We start from the raw sequence: 18,336 nt of genomic DNA on the forward strand, positions 1-18,336 counted from the left end.
CGTGGAGTCGTTGTTTCGGACAATAGGTTGCTCGTTTTCTTTATCTACCAACTTTGGTCAAGTTAAGAAGTGAAGAAGAAAGATGAGTTTTAATTTTGTTTTATGTGTTATACATGGTTTGGATATGTTGTAGTATGCTAAAAAGGAAGAAATTCATGATAAAAATGATGTTGGGGTTGGGCCGTGTGTGTATATATGTTGTATACCTATGGTGAGTTGAATTTATGTTGTATTCTAGTTGTGAGTAGGGTGGAATTCATATTGAGAATGAAAGTTGAATGAATTTGGTTGAAGTTAGAAATATGTGAGTTGGCCGTGTAGTATGTGGAAGTTGGAATGAAAATGAATTAATATTGTTTAATATGTTAGTTGTGTTGTTGTGATCCTTGCAATGTAAATGAAGGCAAAATGGTTTAAGTTGGCATTAAAATGGAATGTAGAAGAATATGTCATCTTGGTATGATTTTATGGTATTATGGAAATGAGGTTGTTAAGGTGCAAATTGTGATGATTGTTGATGAAATTAGAAGATGGAAACATGTTATGAATTAGTATGTTAAAGATTAGAAGCTTTGGATGAATTATGGCTTTGGTGGAAAGTTTGTATATTTTGTATATCTAGTGAATATTTTGTGGAAATGATATGAAATGCTTCCGAATTGTGTTGTAGTGATCTTGATTAGTAATGAATACGAGAATGTCGATATTGATTTGAAAATATGAAGTTGGAATGAAGGTTACGACATTATGTTGGAAAGATGACTAGTTATGTTATATTGTGTTTTATATGATAATTGTTGATGTTGTTGGATTGTTGGGTTGCTGTTGTTGATATATTGGGCCGAGCGAAGTCTCGGGGACGCTATATGTATAGGGGAAATGCTGCCGAAATTTCGGTAAATAAACATGAATTCAAGTGAACTCTTAGAAGCTATAACTCACAATTGGTAAATATGACCATTTGTATATTTTGGGCGAAACGGGAATCGAATTTGAGTGAGCGTAAGGCGCAGCTAAGGTATGTAAAGCTACCCCTTTTCTTCTCTTGGCATGTCCTAGGTGTACTAGATTCGGATTTGAGCTTCGTAGGTTATTCTGCTCATAGAAAAGCGAGTCTGAATTTTGGTACTAATCATTCAGCACAATTGAATTATAGTCCTTAAGTTTTGTTGGAAAACTGTTCAGACATCCATAACCCGTACAGACGTGATCGGCTCGCTTTGAACCCTTCGTGGATGACTCCATAGAGTCCAATGTTTGTAATTTATATCCGCCACCTCGACTTGACCCGAGGTGGGCCCACTAGCTCCGAAACTTCCTTCGCTTGTCTCACTTGAGCTATTCTTGTATGATATAAAAGTAAGTATTCTGACATTCTTGATAAGCTACTTATCTTCTGTATTTTTCCTGATGTACGATTCTTGTGTGATGCATGATTCTGGCATGTGTGATTTATGTTTGGGAAGTAATAAAGTTGGCATTTATATTATTGTGCGCACTATGTGGTATTGACCGCTGGATTCTTGACCGCGGTGTGTGCGACATTGACCGCTGGATTCTTGACCGCGGTATGCCGCATTTGTGATGTTGACCGCTGGATGTTGACCGCTGGATTCTTGACCGCGGTGCGTGCGACATGGACCGCTGGATTCTTGACCGCGGCATGCCGCATTTGGGATGTTAACCGCTGGATACTTGGCCGCGGTATGTGTGATAGTGACCGCTGGACTTTTGACCGCGGTAATTGTGTGTTTGATTTTCTGTATGAGACTGAAATGTTTTTTTAAGAAAAAAAAAAAAGCAAAGCATTTTGGTATTTTGATTACCGTATTTGTTTTCGGAATCCCTCAGGTATGATTTGTATGTCGGACGCAACCCCTTGGTATCCTGGTTATTGTGCCCACGTTCTATACATTTTACTTCGGTTATGACCTCGTTTTCTGTACTTCATGCTTTGCATACTCAGTACATCTTTCGTACTGACCCCTTTTCTTCGGGGGCTGCGTTTCATGCCCGCAGGTACAGACTCACGTTTTGGTGACCCATTGGCGTAGGATTTCCACTCTGCAGTTCGGAGCGCTCTTTTTGTTCCGGAGCCGACGTTTTGGGTACATACTCTCTCGATGTATATGTTTATGTTTATTCAGGGTACGGCGGGGCCCTGTCCCGCCATCTGATTCTGTTGTTCCGTGTTAGAGGTCTGTAGACATAGACGTGGGTAACGTACAGTTTTGTTTGGACGCGTTGTGTGAATTGTGTTTGGGGCGGCCCATCCGCCGTGGCAGCCCTATCGGCCGCGTGTATGTATGCTTTGGTACGTTATGTATAGTATGATAGCCTTGCCGGCTTCTATGCAGTATTTATGGTTGTAGGTACCAGCGTGGAGCTACGTCTGATATTTATTTATGTACGAGTCGTCTGTATGCGGAATCTGGTAAATGAGCGCGTAGGGGTGCCCAGTTCGGGCACTAGTCACGGCCTACGGGGTTGGGTCGTGACATTTCATAAACTAGACAAGTTAGTTATGTTATGTCAGACATTCGGAGTCGTATAGCCATTTTGACTCATTCATGTTATTTCCGCACTCATGTTTAAATAAGTATTTTTATTAAGTATTATGACTTATTACGTTTTATAAAAGCTCATCATGCATTCACGTTATATTCCGCTCATGTTATGCCTCATGATGATTCAGCAAGTCATGTGGTTCGCTCGGTCACATGCAGTAAGGCACCGAGTGTCGTGTTTCGCTCAGGCCATGGTTCGGGGCGTGACATGGGGTGGGAGGCAAATGGGTTATTTATTTATTTATTTATCTATTAAATTTTATTTAAAAGAGGTAAAATTTTAACCCAAAAAAAAAATTAAGGAAAAAAGAGTTGTCCACTCGCCCAAGAAAAAGTGGACTCAATTGTTGTGCCATGTAGGCGCCACGTAGGCAAAAGGTACCCAATAGGATCGAATTTAGACTGGTTTAGGTACTCAATAGGTACAACCTTCGGTTTAGGTACCCCAGAGGAAAATGTGACAAAGTTTAGGGGGCTATCTATGACTTTTGCCTAAATAAAAATTATCGTTTGAACCAAAAAAAAAAAGACATGTCTTTTTCAACTTTTTGATGTTTTACTGATAAGTCTCATGGCTGCTAGTCACAAATCGAAAAATCCAACCAAACCGACAATAAAAATCGATGGTTATTATTTTATTTGGTTTGGTTATGATTTTAGACATTTAAAAATCAATTAAATTGATTTAGTTATGATTTTAATTAATAATCGATCCAAACCAAACTATGAACACCTTATTTTACACAAGTACCGTTGCATCCTTGCTCTGTCTTCTGGATTTGGGAAAGGTCTTTTGTTGGCAGCGAGGAAAGAGGAAGAGAGAGGTGAGAGAACTGTTGGGTAGCCATAGTTAATAATATCATTTAGTTAACAAAATGAATTTGGTCCATCAGATAGTAAATGGGACACGTGTATCTCATTTAGGGTAGAATCGGAGGAACTGGACAGATCCCCTACTGGAGGGGATCCAAATCCGAACCAAATGATCTCGAGTCACTTGAAAAGCCGATAATTTTTTAAAACGGAAAAGGGTCAAAATTATCCCTGAACTTTAAAAAATAGTTTATTTATATCCTTCGTTATACTTTAGGGTCAATTATACCCTTACAGTTATACTATGGGGTCAATTATACCCTTACAGTTATACTATGAGGTCAATTATACCCTTATGGCTAACGGCTGCCACGTGGCATCATCCCAACCCTTCAAAATTATTTTACCCTCAAATAATTTTTTTACCCACTAAAATAACTTAACCCGACCCGATTTTTTTTTCCATAAAAAATAATACGGATACTTTTTCCAGAAAAAAAAATAAAAATAATTTCGTATTATTTTTGGTGGAAAAAAAATTGTTGAGTTATTTTAGTGGGTAAAACATTATTTGAGGGTAAAATAATTTTGAAGGGTTGGGATGATGCCACGTGGCAACCGTTAGCCATAAGGGTATAATTGACCCCATAGTATAACTGTAAGGGTATAATTGACCCTAAAGTATAACGAAGGGTATAAATGAACTATTTTTCAAAGTTCAGGGTATAAATGAACTATTTTTCAAAGTTCAGGGTATAAATGAACTATTTTTCAAAGTTCAGGGGTAATTTTGACCCTTTTCCGTTTTTAAAATTTGGTGTTTGAGTTTTAAAAAATTGATTATATTTGGTTTAATTTTAAATCATAAAAAAATCGAATCAAACCGACAAAATACATATACATGCTTTATAAAACTATATATACCTCTAAGCTTGATCACCAAATGGTCCAAATACTCAAAATCGTGGAAATTTTGTTTCTTTGCTCGTTTTCCTAATTTCACACAATGTTCCTATTTGTGGTCTAATTAACTATGAAAATGTTGGTAGTATCTGTAATTCATATTTTTCCAGTTTGATTTTTGGTGAAGAAACTTAAAGTGCTATTTTGATTTTTTTTTATAACAACTAATTATATGTATTAATGTATGTACTATTTTAACACTGGTACTCTTAGTTTGGGTAAAAGGGGAAGAAATTAAAGGAGCAAGATACTACAAACAAATAAAAAAATTGACAACACGTACCAACTTTTAACGTATGCAAAAGTAACTAAAAGAAATGAGCTGCTGCTTATTCTTGGACTTTGAGTAATGAATTGGAGGAGAATCATATGATTAAGTCTCTTGTACTTCTACGGTATTTTATAGTATTAGTTATTTTTTCTAACATAATTTGATTTTCCTATTTATAATGTTCACAATTTCTATGATGATGATGATCAAGAAGAAATTGTACAAAACACATCAATTATATGATTAAGTAGTCCACTCCACTTTGACTCTCCAATGACCCATAGGACAAGGCTCAAATAAAATTCGAGGAGGCTGGCTAAATGCTAAGCCTTTTTGTCTCTTGAATGCAAATGCTGTTGAATTGTATGGAATCACAGACAAAAGAGTTCAGAAATTGATAGTTTCTCTCGTGGAATTTTTATTAACGCTAGTGCACTCTGTGAAAGGGATGGAAAAAGATAGTAATAGTATTAGTAATATCTTTTCTTCCACGCGTTGAAAGGAAATCCGTCGTCAAAAAATTTAGAGGGCGATATATTATCGGAGAAATTAAAACAGATAGACTAACTGTTGACCGTTAGAGTGAAAGTGGTTCTCCACTTTTCCCTCTCAACTTCTTAATTTACTTCCTCTGCTCTTGCCTCATAACTATTGAGGATATTAAACTGAACTCTGTCCATTTCTATAACAAATCATCCACCTTTTAGATTAAAGGAAGCGAAAACAAGAAAATTAGATAGAAATAATTAAGGGAAACACAATTTTTACGTGTGATTAACAAAAATGAGATTCACAAAGCATAATTTGTTTTTATTCTTTCTTGTGGTTGTTCTAGTTGTTAGCATTGAGGCACACATTGGGGAGTATGATGAGATATGGCGGAAGCGAGCCCAACAAGCAAAGAAAGCCGCTCGCCATGCCTATCATCCTAATCCTAAGATTGTAGCTAACCATCTTAACAACCAGGTTGACAAGTAAGTTCCCTCCCATTTCTTTATTTTAACTTTTTTCTCTGCCATAATATTTTCATAATTCATTCCGCGTTAAAAATCGTCTAGCTGAGTAACTCTTCATAAGACGATCTCTCATATGATTATTTTCGTGAATTTGGTGTAGAAGAAGTTCGTCTTGCCCCTAATCTAAGAGTTTTGGTTATGGCCAACCGAAAATAGGCCCTGTAAATGTCTTTTAAAAAAAAAAAAAAAAAATCAATCCACGAGACGGGGTGCCTAGGGCTAACGACCTACGTGGTTGCAAGCGGATTCAATTGAACCCGCTTCGTCAAAATATTTTACATTTTTGTATATGTGAATATCCGTAGAGAACCAAAAATATGATTAAGTAAATAAAAATTGAACCCTCTTGCCAAACCGAAGATTGTGGCGCAGTGGTTCAAGTGGATTCAATTTTAGTTGACGTCTGGCGTTCGAAACTCGATTCGATCATTTTTCTTAATTCTTTCTATACCTCTTTTGTATAACCTCCCTCTCTTTTAAGGGAAAGAAACCATCTACATTACTCATCTGTCTTTCAAACTGGAACCGGAAGGGGCATAGTTTCATAATTTTATTTCTTGGCTGACTTTTTGTCTTCCCTGTTTATATTTTTTTTTCCCCTTGAACATTTCCCTCCCTTTTTCATTAGCAATTATTCGTCCTGTCTCAATTTATGTGGTACACTTTCTTTTTTAGTCTATCAAAAAAATATCACATTTTTATAATTAGAAATAACTTAACTTTAATTCCCTTTTTACCCTTAATGAAATGATTTACAGCCACACAAATGTTTAAGGTTTGTTTTAGACCACAAATTTTAAAAGTCTTTCTTTATTTTTAAATTTTGTGTCAAGTCAAACGATGCCACATAAATTGAGACGGAAAGAGTATCTTTTATGAAGACAATCAGCATACACGAACCAGACTTTGTTGCGAAATTCAAAAGTATCTTCAAGTATATTAGTTGTTTATAGTTTAGTTTATTTTGGTTTATACTATAAGTCTATAATGTTTGTTTTATTGTATATCTAGAACTATTTTGAAGCAGCTATTTAATTTGAAAGGTCATTTTGGTTTATTTGTTTGTTTTGTTAAGTTTGTCTTCTGAAGTTTATCTTGGTTTATAACTCTTTTGATGTTCGTTTATATAACTCATTTGTTTACACAAGCGAGGAGGGTTATTTTGTTTGCCAAATTGTTGCGTATAATAGTTTATTAAAATAATACTTGTTCAAGTTTTAAAAAAAAATTATGACCTTTAGTAGATAAATTGTTAAAATAAATAGATTTTTGTTGAACTTTTATTAAGTCATTTGAAAAAGAAAAAAAATAGTTTCAAATGACGTTTGAAGCTACTACATGAACGTAAAAATAAGTTCGGTTGGCGCGTTTACTGCCGCCCTTACGAATGATCATCGTGGTGGTTTAGTCTTAATCTCAAACTGAACCCGCTTGTAATAAATTCTGGGTCCGCCACTGGGGCTAAGTTTTATTAATCAATAAAAGCAAACCTCATATCCTTGGTGGTAATGGACAAGCTCTTTTTAGAGTTATCAGTTGCATTCAATGTATCTCTCATTGTCACAGATGGATTTGCCTTACTTGAAGGCACAAATACTGATGATTGAGGACGTAACTTACTCCTAGGAGGAGAAGTAATATGCTACTCTTCCTCAACTGAATCTGCCCACCGAGGAGGGCTCGTTTCCCCTGGTTTTTCCTCCGAAACAATCAAATCATTTGTAAAATTAGCTTGCACAGAAGTATTATTTTTCTCCACACAATGCTCCAGTTGAAATTTTTCAGTAACGGACAATGGTTCAAAAACATTATGAGTTGGTAGAATTAAATTAGGATCGACGCACAACTGAACATTTCCCGTCAGACCCTTTCCCCGACTTGGAGAATTACTTTGACTAGCCGAGGAGCCAATACGACTTCCCCCTGAATTTTTGTGTGCAACCAATGTCCAATTTCTAGTTCCATTCTCATTTTCAACTTGCAAAACATGCTGCCCAGAATTTTCAGCAGCATTAACATCAACTGTAAATGTCTTATAATCGTCATTTTAGCTTATTTTCACTTTTGCGTACTTCGTGGTTGATAGGGTTACAAATGCTTTTAAGATTGAGTTAAGATCAATTGTAAAAAAAAAAAAAAAAAAAAAAAAAAAAGAGTTAAGATCAATATCCATTTTTATTATCATGGTATCTGGGTCTTGCCCATCCAATTTTGTTTAACCCGATATTAGGTCCTGATATTATCTTGTACACGCTCTAGTTGCCAGGCCTAGGCGTGGGGAAAGGGGGGGGAGGTGTTAGCAATCCACATCGGTAGGCGGGTTGGTAATTTATCTCTTTATACGATCTTGGGCAATCCTAACCTCTTGAGTTAGCTATTAGATTGAGTTAGACACAAGTTCCATTTCTTATCGCTCTTTTCACTTTTCTATTTGGAGCAGAGTAGGGAAATTAAGCGCGCAAGTTGAACGCGACATTTTTTTAATCCAATAAGAAAATTCCAGTTTTGCGAATAATAAATAAAAACTTAAATGATCAACATATATCATTCAAATAGGAAGCGTCCAGTATTATATATGATAAATTACGTACATAATTCTGAATTTACTAACTCTAAATTTTGAATCTGCTTCTGAATCTGAAGGGCTATACGAGGTAGCAATAGCAGAAGAAGGGACCTGCACAGGTACAGCGGTAAATGCATGGCTACTAATCCTATAGACCAATGCTGGAGGTGTGACCCAAACTGGGCTCGAAACCGAATGAAACTAACCGATTGTGTCCTTGGCTTTGGCCGCAAGACAACGGGTGGCAAAGGCGGAAAAATCTACGTAGTAAAGGACAATTCGGACAAAGACTTAGTTAATCCTAAGCCGGGCACATTGCGCCACGCTGTCATCCAGCCGGAGCCACTTTGGATTATATTTGCCAAGAACATGGTGATTAGGCTTAGCGAGGAACTTATTATGACCAGCAACAAGACGATTGACGCCCGAGGAAGGCAAGTTCATATTGCTCATGGTGGTGGACTTATGTTACAGTTCATACACAATGTGATTATTAGTAACCTTCACATTCATGATGTTAAGGCTGGTAGTGGTGGCTTAATTAGAGACTCCGTCAAGCATTATGGTTATCGATCGAAAAGTGATGGCGATGGTATTTCAATCTTTGGATCCACAAATGTTTGGGTCGACCACGTTTCCATGTCCAATTGTCAGGATGGTCTCATTGATGCTGTTGAGGCTTCTACTGCCATTACCATTTCCAATTGCCATTTCACTAAACATAATGAAGTAAATTATCTCCAAATTCCAAGTCTTAAATTCCCACTTGAGACAAAAAGTTTAATTTTTGTGCTTAAACTTTTGCAGGTTATGTTGTTTGGTGCAAGTGATAGCTCTTCAGGGGACTCTATTATGCAAATAACACTTGCTTTCAATCATTTTGGGCAAGGGTTGAGGCAGAGGATGCCCAGAGTGAGATGGGGATTTGTTCATGCTGTCAACAACGATTACACACATTGGCTAATGTATGCCATCGGAGGAAGCATGCATCCCACCATCCTTAGCCAGGGAAATCGTTTCATCGCTCCTCCTAATGCTAACGCCAAAGAGGTAAACACGAAAAACCATTAATTTTTCTCTCACCAACCCTCCAAAATAGCACATTGGAACCACGTCTAATAGAAGAGCGACCCCCCCCCCCCCCCGGCGCCCTCTCTCTCTCTCTCTCTCTCTCTCTCTTATGTGTAGGTGACGAAAAGGGATTATGCACCCGAAAGCGTGTGGAAGAATTGGGTGTGGAAATCACAAGGAGATCTTATGATGAACGGGGCGTTCTTTGTAGAATCCGGAAATCCAAAACATGCATTCTTGAAAGGTCCTGATATGATCAACTCCAAGCCAGGATCATTCGTGAGCAGCCTGACACGATTTTCAGGCTCTCTCAACTGCATTGAGGGGAAGCCTTGTTAAAGCATTTTCAGTCTCAGCAATAAATAAGGCATTTTCAATACAAATAGTACCTATAAAGTGTATAGAGTTATTGATCTGCTCCGTCTCCTCTTATTTACCTAGTTGGTAGTTGGACTGGGGAGAATGAGTGTGAGTATTGTACATTGGCTTTTGTAAGTTCTTCAGCAAATTTTGTTTTTTTCACGTATGTAGTAGTGAAAAAATCAAATAAATATGAAATTCCTAGTTGCATTGATGATTGCATCAGATAAAACAGTCAGACCATTGGCTTTCAAATGAATTAAAGATGCATTCAATTCAATTTCAATTCCGTACTTACTATAAATCTAAACAGATACCTCATGGAGCTCAACAAGGAAAAGGGTTAAGCGTAAAATAAATAATGAAACATTCTCCAAATACATAATATAAAATGAAAGCAATACGGATCAATCCAGGGTTCGAGTGACCCAAATTGGCGGACAAACACGACTGAAGGAAACAACGTTAGAGCATGAACACCAGATGACTTGGCATATATATATCTTTGCGCCATACATAGATTAGGATAGACAATACAGCATGAACACCAGATGACTTGGCAAATATATATCCTTGTGCGATGTTTATTATGAGGCAGCCAAAAACTGCTTCAACCCTCTCACCCTTCATCTCTTCTTATCGCTAACCAATTACAACTCAATTTCAATTCCGTACTTACTATAAATCTAAACAGATGCCTCACGGAGCTCAAATTAATTAAGATGCATTCAACTCAATTTCAATCCCATACTTATTATAAATCTAAACAGATACCTTATGGAGGTCAACAAGGAAAAGGGTTAAGCGTAAAATAAATTAAGAAACATTCTCCAAATACTTAATATAAAATGAAAGCAGTACGGATCAATACAGGGTTGGAGTGACCCAAATTGGTGGACAAAAACGGCTGAGGGAAACACCGTTGTAGTGAGGCTCGAAGCTGCCATTTGCTAAGTTAAAAACACCCATATCCAAGCCGCCACCTTCTACATAGTGGAGATATGATTCCCAATAATCATCCGTATAATAAATATGATTGGGCTTGACTCCAGGAAATTGAGAAGCTTGGACTGAGAGAGATGTATTAGCACCCAAAAAAAGAGCTCTGTCCCCTAATTCCTTGGTTTCATTCAATTTTTCAGCAGCTAAATCGACCTCGAAAACTCCAAAACTCGTTGTCCCATAAGTTTCTTCATCATCAAACATTGGTGTTAGCGGAATCCTGTCGCTGCCTCCTTTGATGGGCCTAAATTTTACTCCGTATCGCACAACTACAAATAATGATCCCATTGATTCTAGGATATAGCACTGGTCTCCCCCGTGATGCTCTGGTAACTCTGCTAATATTTGAGTGGGACTAGAATTGGTAACATCATAGACTAGCACGACGCCATTACAATCAACTGCATAAAATTTTCCAGTACAATAAATTATATCACGATGTATATGATAATAGTTTCTGTAGTTAATCCTGGTCCATCTCAAGTCTCCTGGCCTCCAAAAACTGACGAATTTCATATTTCCCTCAATGACCATGAGAACGTAGTCTGATGTATGAGAAGGACTGGCTGATAAAACGGCCTTGTGAAAAAAATTCCATGGTTCGCCTATCCGGTGGCGTTCATAATCCTCGGTGGTATTTGGATGGGGCAATTCGATTTGAACACCGGAGAAGGGATGTAGCAGACTGGCACTCTCATCTTGTCCGACTGTGATAAGCCATCCCATAGACTCCATACACCTTTTTCCGCTGGCTTTCGGAATCCTCTTCTTCAAAATCATGCCATTGTAGAGGCTGAAGAATTTTCGACATGAATTGCCATCATCCTTGTTATCCTCTTCCTCTGCTAACATTAGCCAAGGAATTCTAGGCAGGTCGCTGTTGAAATTGTCCTTGGTGGCGGCACATCGCCAAGATTTGCAGACAGCCGCGTAATTTAGATAGTCCTCAATCAGATTTATATGTGTACCTATTAGAACCAGCAGATCATACTGAAGCTCCGACCAATTCGACATCCTTGTGCTTAATTGCTTTATGATCTTGGTCTCAAGGGAATCTTCTCAAGTTGAGAGGTACAAGCCCTGGCCAACCGTATATATACTGTACTTGAGAGAGATCCCTGTTATGGTTGGATTCTGAGGACAGAAGCCAAACTTCATAGAGTACTAGGAATCCAATTTGCTGACAGGCTGACACCTTTCCTTATCCTATAACTCTTTCCCAAAATAAATTTTTGACTAATGCTCCTTCCTGTCTATTTTTTTTTTTAGAAGTTATCGTGATTATTAAAAACTAGGTAACTGAAAAAAAAAAAAAACTAGATAATTTGCCCGCGCCATGAATAACCTCATTAAGCTTACAAATGTCTTTTCTAATATCCGAATATTAAAATAACAAAAATGTAAATCCTAGTGAAAACTAAGAAATTAAGAATATTCTAACATAAATTAGACGATTTGACACTGTCACATATCTCAACAACTTTAATTTCTTTGATCAATTTCATATTCTACATATTTTCTGATTGAAACATTTGTTCCTTATTTTTTAACATTGAATGACCTTTCATGAATAATCAAGCATCCGTTTCTCTAACTAAAAGTAAAGAATATTCAATTCCATGGCATATGCACTCGTCATCAAGAGATTCATGGTGTGAAAGTTCCCTGTAATCATCACTATTAAGATCAATAGTTATTACTCCCTCGGTCCTAATTCAAGTATCTTAGTTTGATTGGATACAAAGTTTAAAAAATAAAAAGAGATTTTTAAATCTTGTGATTCTAAATTAAAGATGTGTTTAATGTATTAAAACGTTCTTTGAATCTTGTGGTTTTTAAACTTGTCATGTTTAAATTGTCAACTTACTAAATATAAAAAGAGACACTCAATAATTTGCCTTCCTTTGATAAAAAGCACTCTGATTAGGAGAAATCAAATTACTGATAACTGTTAACCAAAAAAATTAAATAAATTACTGATAACTTTCTTAAGTCTTTCTGCTAGTAGTTTGGATATGATTTTGGACACACTCCCCAGAAGGCTAATAGGTCTGAAGCCTTTAACCTCCACTGCTCCTTTCTTTTTAGGGATTAGAGCAATGAATGTGGAGTTCACGCTTTTGACAAAAGATCCCTTCTTGTAGAAAGCATCCACTGCTCTCAAAATATCCAGTTTAACAATACCCAACATTTCTGAAAGAAAGACAGGTTGAAACCATCAGGTCCAGGGGCCTTTTCACCTTTGGAAGATTTTATAACCTCTTCTAGTTCCTCCATAGTGAAAGGCCTTTCTATCCCTTCCTTTTCTTCATTTCACAGCCACTTAACACTATCATCCTCCCAGTTGGGCCTCCAATATTCAGATTCACTAAACAGATTTTTATTTAAGTCCAAGATATGGACTTCAATGATCTACTCGCCGTCCACTAAATCTTCTCCAATAACTAATTTATCAATGCTATTAAATCTTTTGTGAGCATTGGCCTGTTTATGAAATAATTTAGTGTTTTTTTCTCCTTGTTCAGTCCACAAGCATCTAGATTGCTGTATCCAAGAGATTTCTTCGGCCTTTGCCACATCTTCCGGTTCCTTCTTGACACTTTCTGCCTCAAATTCTGCTTGGTTTTCAGGAGAAATTCCTTCTGTTATGACCTAGCTCCTCCAATCTAGCCAATGCTTTATTTTTTCTTTCTTCCAACTTTCCATACACCTCCCTGTTCAACTTTTTTAGGTCTTCTTTCAGCAAAATCAGTTTTTTTGCAAGGATCACAGAAGGTTCCCCTACAACAGCATATGAATCCCACCAGTTCTTGATCAAGTCAATTAAGTCTTTATGTTCAAACCACATGTTCTCGAATCTGAAGTATCCTTTCCTTCTTCCCCAATCACCACATTCTAAAATAACTGTTAAGTGATATATATGTCCATATTCACATGTAGGAAAATAATGGACAGTAGAAAAAGGCAATGCATTTTCTGCGATTCTAAGGACTCAAGAGGAGACCAGGGACAAGGGTTATGATGCAGCATGTGCTTATGTCAAGTAGTGTTTGTCCATAAATTAAGAATATGAGGTAAAGGAAGGGAGAAGAACTAAGATAGGACCTTATTGTTTATTATAGAGAACGGTCTGCCATGTGAATTCCGCTACATTTTCACTATGCAGAAGAAAATGATTCCTTAATTTCACATATATGATACTACGTGAAACTAAACGAGGAAGAATCATAATTAAGATACTATACTAGTACAATGAGATTCTTAAAGAACAAAGGTTTTCCAGACAAGCAATGTTATATTGATTAATCTGCTAGCACCTCATAAAATTACTTATACACCATCCACTAAACACACAAGTTTTAAATATGAAATTAGAGAAGAAAAGCCATATTCTTTTTGTTTAGGAAGCTACCTTGAACTCGCAAACTCATAGTCTGCTAGTACTAGAGAAAGATGATAAATCCAACTTCAGCATCACAGGGGACTGCTAGTTCTTGGGCTTTCTTCAGTAATCTGCTTTTTTCTCTTCGAAAGCGCCACCTGCCTACTTGTCGACTTGTCAATTCTTCTTATCAGAAATTTTCCTCTCCCCATTCGCTCCTTCATCTTTTAACAGCTTTCACCTCTACTATATCAAAATTAATATGCTTAAAGTAGTACAAAGTCTCGACTATTTTAACATAAAATCAACATACCTCAATCAATTGGTTGCCGATCAGATCAATCCACCGAACTTCACTATCAACAGAGACCATTAAATATTGCTAGAACAAACAACGACTGCAGTCAGACACAAATCCCGCAGAATCACATCAGAGGTATGATAATGATTTATAATCTGAAAAGAACATCTGAAATGTAAATAGATTCTAGCATGCCATTAGCGCAAGCCAAGTAATTGGTCTATCAAGTCTTCTCTTCCTTGGACAAAATTTGTACAGTTCAAACTTTATTGATAAGTCTGAACAACTATTTGAACAAGTTTAATTGTCCGCAACTATATTCTGTTATTTTCCTCTACAGTATGACACTAACGCCTACAAAGAACAGTTCTAAGACTGGCATTATCGCAATCATGTATGCCGCATAATACTCGAGTAAGATGCCATACTGAACATGATACCAAACACCTTAGCAGGCACAGTGGAGTAATTCTTTGAAACATTTAGCTAATTAGACAAAACTACAGGAATAAGAATGGACCGAGTTCACAAGCTTTATACTTCTTTCTCTGTTCAATCAAATCAATCAGAAATCTTTGGACCACAACCACTCAGAATTTTTCTCCCCGATTTTATCCCTCAATCTGAAAAGAGTTTCGACAATATGAAATATACATTAAATATAAGTCTACACAGATAAGTTAACTTAAACAATAATCATAAAAAAAAATTAAAAAAAAAAAAAAAAACCGTTACATACAAGATAGGTAGATCGAGAAGAGCAAACAGATGTGGGAAATTTCATAGTTTGGTAAGATTGTTTAAGAATAGGCACCTAGAATAACCTCCCTGGTAATGTTGCACGTTAAACAGATGAACATTGAAGTGGGAAATTTCATAGTTTTCACAACTTATGAGATTTTTATGTTTATGAAAAAAAAAACATAAATTAAGAAAATTCAAATTACATGTCCAAACAAAATTTCAATTTCAAATCAACCTGATTCCAGATTACTGATTTGAAATGATGTCCAAGTGAGGCCTTAATATATTAACTTTAAGAAATATTATGTATGAGAACTAAATCGTATTTCATATGATTTTAAAAAAAATATATATATAAATAATTTTACGTCTGATATGTAAATTTATAGTCTTTGAGAATATATACGGGAAAAAATAAAAAAATAAAAAGTGTTTGAGAATATAGTGGGTCCATAAGCAAATATCACATACTCTTACGTACACTGTGTGTAATTATAAATAGCCAAAAGGAAACCGTCATTTTGTTATTTCGCATGCAAAAAAAAAAAAAAAAAAAAACGAAATCGACAGCTATCAAAGAAAAAAAATCCAAAGCCCTAATCGCAATCGCATGGCATGGAAGCAATCCCCATTAACAATGATCAACCCATTAATGATGAACAACCCCAACCCCTAACCATTAACAACGATCAACCCACTAATGATCGATGAACAACCCCAACCCCCAGTCGATAATCGTACTAGATGTTATCATTGTCACGAGGCCAGATTCTCCTCTAATGGAATCAAATAACACAATGATTCTAATCATCGCTAGTTTAAGGATAAGCATGGAGTCTTCAAATATACCTGCAACACAAGTGGAAATGTCTCTGCTAATAAGATCGACCTGGATTCACATAAGTCTGCCCTTCCCAGGCGTCACTGATCATAGGGTAAATAATTTATTTCTTAAGTTTTTAGTTTAATTTCTCGTTTTGTCGTGAAATTTGTTGTATACTTTCTCTGTTTTTTTTTTTTTTTTTTTTTTTTTTTTTTGTAAAATTTCTTGGTTTAATTTTGTACAGAGTCATTTTAATTTCGTTACCTATGGTTTCATAATGTATAATATCATATTGTATTGTACTATATTAATGAATATAATGTTTGGATAGAATGTATCGTTTGTTGTTGTTTAATAATATTTTTATTGTTTGGTTTGACTGTGTGATATTGTATGATAACAGGTAAGTTAAAACAAAAACTAGTTTATATATATATTAATAAAACTAGAGGTATAGGATAAAACTGAAACTTTAAAAAATAAGTAAGTGGAGGAGGTGGGGTTGGTGAGGGGTAGTGGTGGGGTGGGGGATGGTGGGGCCTTTTATTTTTCATACTTGCTGCCTTTTACTTCACATAGTAACATTAATATTTACAATGGTGATTATTAATTCAAGTTAATAAGATGCTAAGCCATGTATTTTAAATACATTACCTTAATTTTTGTTGTAAAACCTTTATTTAATAATATGAAGATTTGAGAAATCCCATTAACTCCTTTGTTAACCTCTCTACTACCCTATCAAACTCGTCTCCTATTGTCTAGTCAGGCCTCATCCTCATATTCATCAAATAACGTTGACACCAGGGGCGGATCTACATGTTGTCGAGGGTGTTCACCCGAACACCCTTGGCAAAAAATTACAGTGTATATATAAGATAAATTTTATGTGTTTATGTGCATATATTAACTTTTGAATATCCTGAATACAGTGGATTGCGAAGGCTGGCTTCCTGAAAACAAAGCCGAATTCTCTGCATAGAGTTCTTGTTGTATCTTCTTGCTAATCCTTCAAACGACATACCCTCAAGAAAAATAGGTGAGACAGAAATCTAAAATCATAACGATATTGATTTTAAAGTGGAGGATGTGTGCATGAATAAAATGCTACTTAATACTATAATATTTATAGGTTTGACACAAGCTACTTATACACTTATATTGCGTTATCAATGATCGAAGTAATGAGATTTAAGGCAAGGAACGTGGGTATAATAAAAATGAAAAATAAGTGCGTGATTACTCATCAAGAGTGGAGAAAAGTTGTTACAAAGGAACGTGCATATGTTAGTAACTACACGAAATAAATTAATATGGCTGTTACGGTAGGAACGTGCATATATTACTAACTTATACAAAATAAATTAATATGGCTTACAGATCTTAATGAAACTCAGTAATTAGGTGAATATTGTTAATTTTTTAATTAGAAAATAAGGGGAAAATAGGGGAAAAAGTAAAAAAAAAAAGGAGATAAAAGATAAGTATGATTGCTGGCCATAGAGAGGTGCCACATCACCTTATCTATGTCTAGCTTTATATTATATATAGATTACAAAATTAAATGAAATACTATATTTTATTTGCACATTATAGTGAGCATTTTGAAGCACTAACAATCGTTTTAAACATCTGAATTATGCTAAAGTTATGGAATACGATAAGCAAATAAGTATTACTGCATATGTACTTACGGTTTTCTGTCATACTTTTATCAAATTTATGTAACTTTGGATCCTATAAAGTATATTATTTTAGTCAATTTAAATAATTTGACTAATTCAAAAGAATATTTATTCATGTTTTTGAAAAATTCACAAAAGTTTGGGTTAAGTTGAGCGGATTGGGTTAGAACCCATCATTTGACCCATCTTAATTCAGCTCATCTTAGCCCAAGTAAACTTTGGGTGGGGTTGGGCTTTGACCCATCTATTGGTTCGCCATCTTAACCCGCCCAACTTCAGCCCAAATGACTCATTTGCCACCCCTAATAACAATATATCTTACGGGCAATACCTACGTCTTTTCCTTTCTTTACTTCCCTCCCCCCCTTAGATTGATTTTTCCATTCTTTCTAACTTTACCTCTTACTGATTTCTTAGGCTCTTGATGATTCAACAACAAGAAGGAAGGAAGATGGTCAGTCAATTCTCTTCTCTATATTTTCAGTTTTAACTATGTGAATATTTAGGCTAAATTCTTTTGGACTATAATGTCGATGTACAAAGGCTGAAAAACTTCGTGATATATGGATTAGTGTAACGCTGTAATGTTCCTGTAAGTTTATATCTTGAATATCTTTTCATTTAAGTATGAGAATAGTTAATATTTAGATATGTATTAAAGTTTTAACGTTTTCATCAGTAGTGTTGAAGTGGTTGCTCTTGAAATACAACTTGATCTCCATACTCCTGTACAATATTCAAAGTTTTTCTTTCTTATTTTGTGTGTTTCAAT

The 18,336-nt window shown here is 35.8% G+C and overlaps 2 protein-coding genes across 7 annotated transcripts; one reads left to right on the forward strand and one right to left on the reverse strand.

The window, feature by feature from the left end:
• The first annotated feature begins 5,302 nt into the window (after positions 1-5,302).
• LOC132632671 (probable pectate lyase P59) lies at positions 5,303-9,868 on the forward strand. 2 transcript variants are annotated; one of them, XM_060348702.1, is made up of 4 exons: positions 5,303-5,588; positions 8,274-8,925; positions 9,004-9,246; positions 9,385-9,868. In XM_060348702.1, the coding sequence occupies exons 1-4, from the start codon at positions 5,398-5,400 to the stop codon at positions 9,604-9,606; spliced, it is 1,308 nt and encodes a 435-aa protein (XP_060204685.1). In that variant the 5' UTR covers positions 5,303-5,397; the 3' UTR covers positions 9,607-9,868. The 2 variants fall into 2 exon arrangements, with proteins under 2 accessions (XP_060204685.1, XP_060204684.1); XM_060348701.1 differs by having other exon boundaries at positions 8,274-9,246.
• Positions 9,869-9,986: 118 nt separating this feature from the next.
• LOC132632672 (F-box protein At2g26160-like) lies at positions 9,987-16,275 on the reverse strand. Of its 5 annotated transcripts, none has more exons than XM_060348707.1 (3): positions 15,906-16,275; positions 14,325-14,393; positions 9,987-14,254 (listed from the first exon to the last, which is right to left on the reverse strand). In XM_060348707.1, exon 3 carries the CDS (start codon positions 11,641-11,643, stop codon positions 10,492-10,494), a length of 1,152 nt encoding a protein of 383 aa, XP_060204690.1. In that variant the 5' UTR covers positions 11,644-14,254; positions 14,325-14,393; positions 15,906-16,275; the 3' UTR covers positions 9,987-10,491. The 5 variants fall into 5 exon arrangements, with proteins under 5 accessions (XP_060204690.1, XP_060204691.1, XP_060204687.1 ...); XM_060348708.1 differs by having other exon boundaries at positions 9,987-14,257; XM_060348704.1 differs by having other exon boundaries at positions 14,325-14,409.
• Positions 16,276-18,336: the final 2,061 nt, after the last annotated feature.

The sequence above is a fragment of the Lycium barbarum genome, chromosome 3 (assembly GCF_019175385.1).
Source record: "Lycium barbarum isolate Lr01 chromosome 3, ASM1917538v2, whole genome shotgun sequence".
Classification (NCBI taxonomy): domain Eukaryota; kingdom Viridiplantae; phylum Streptophyta; class Magnoliopsida; order Solanales; family Solanaceae; genus Lycium; species Lycium barbarum.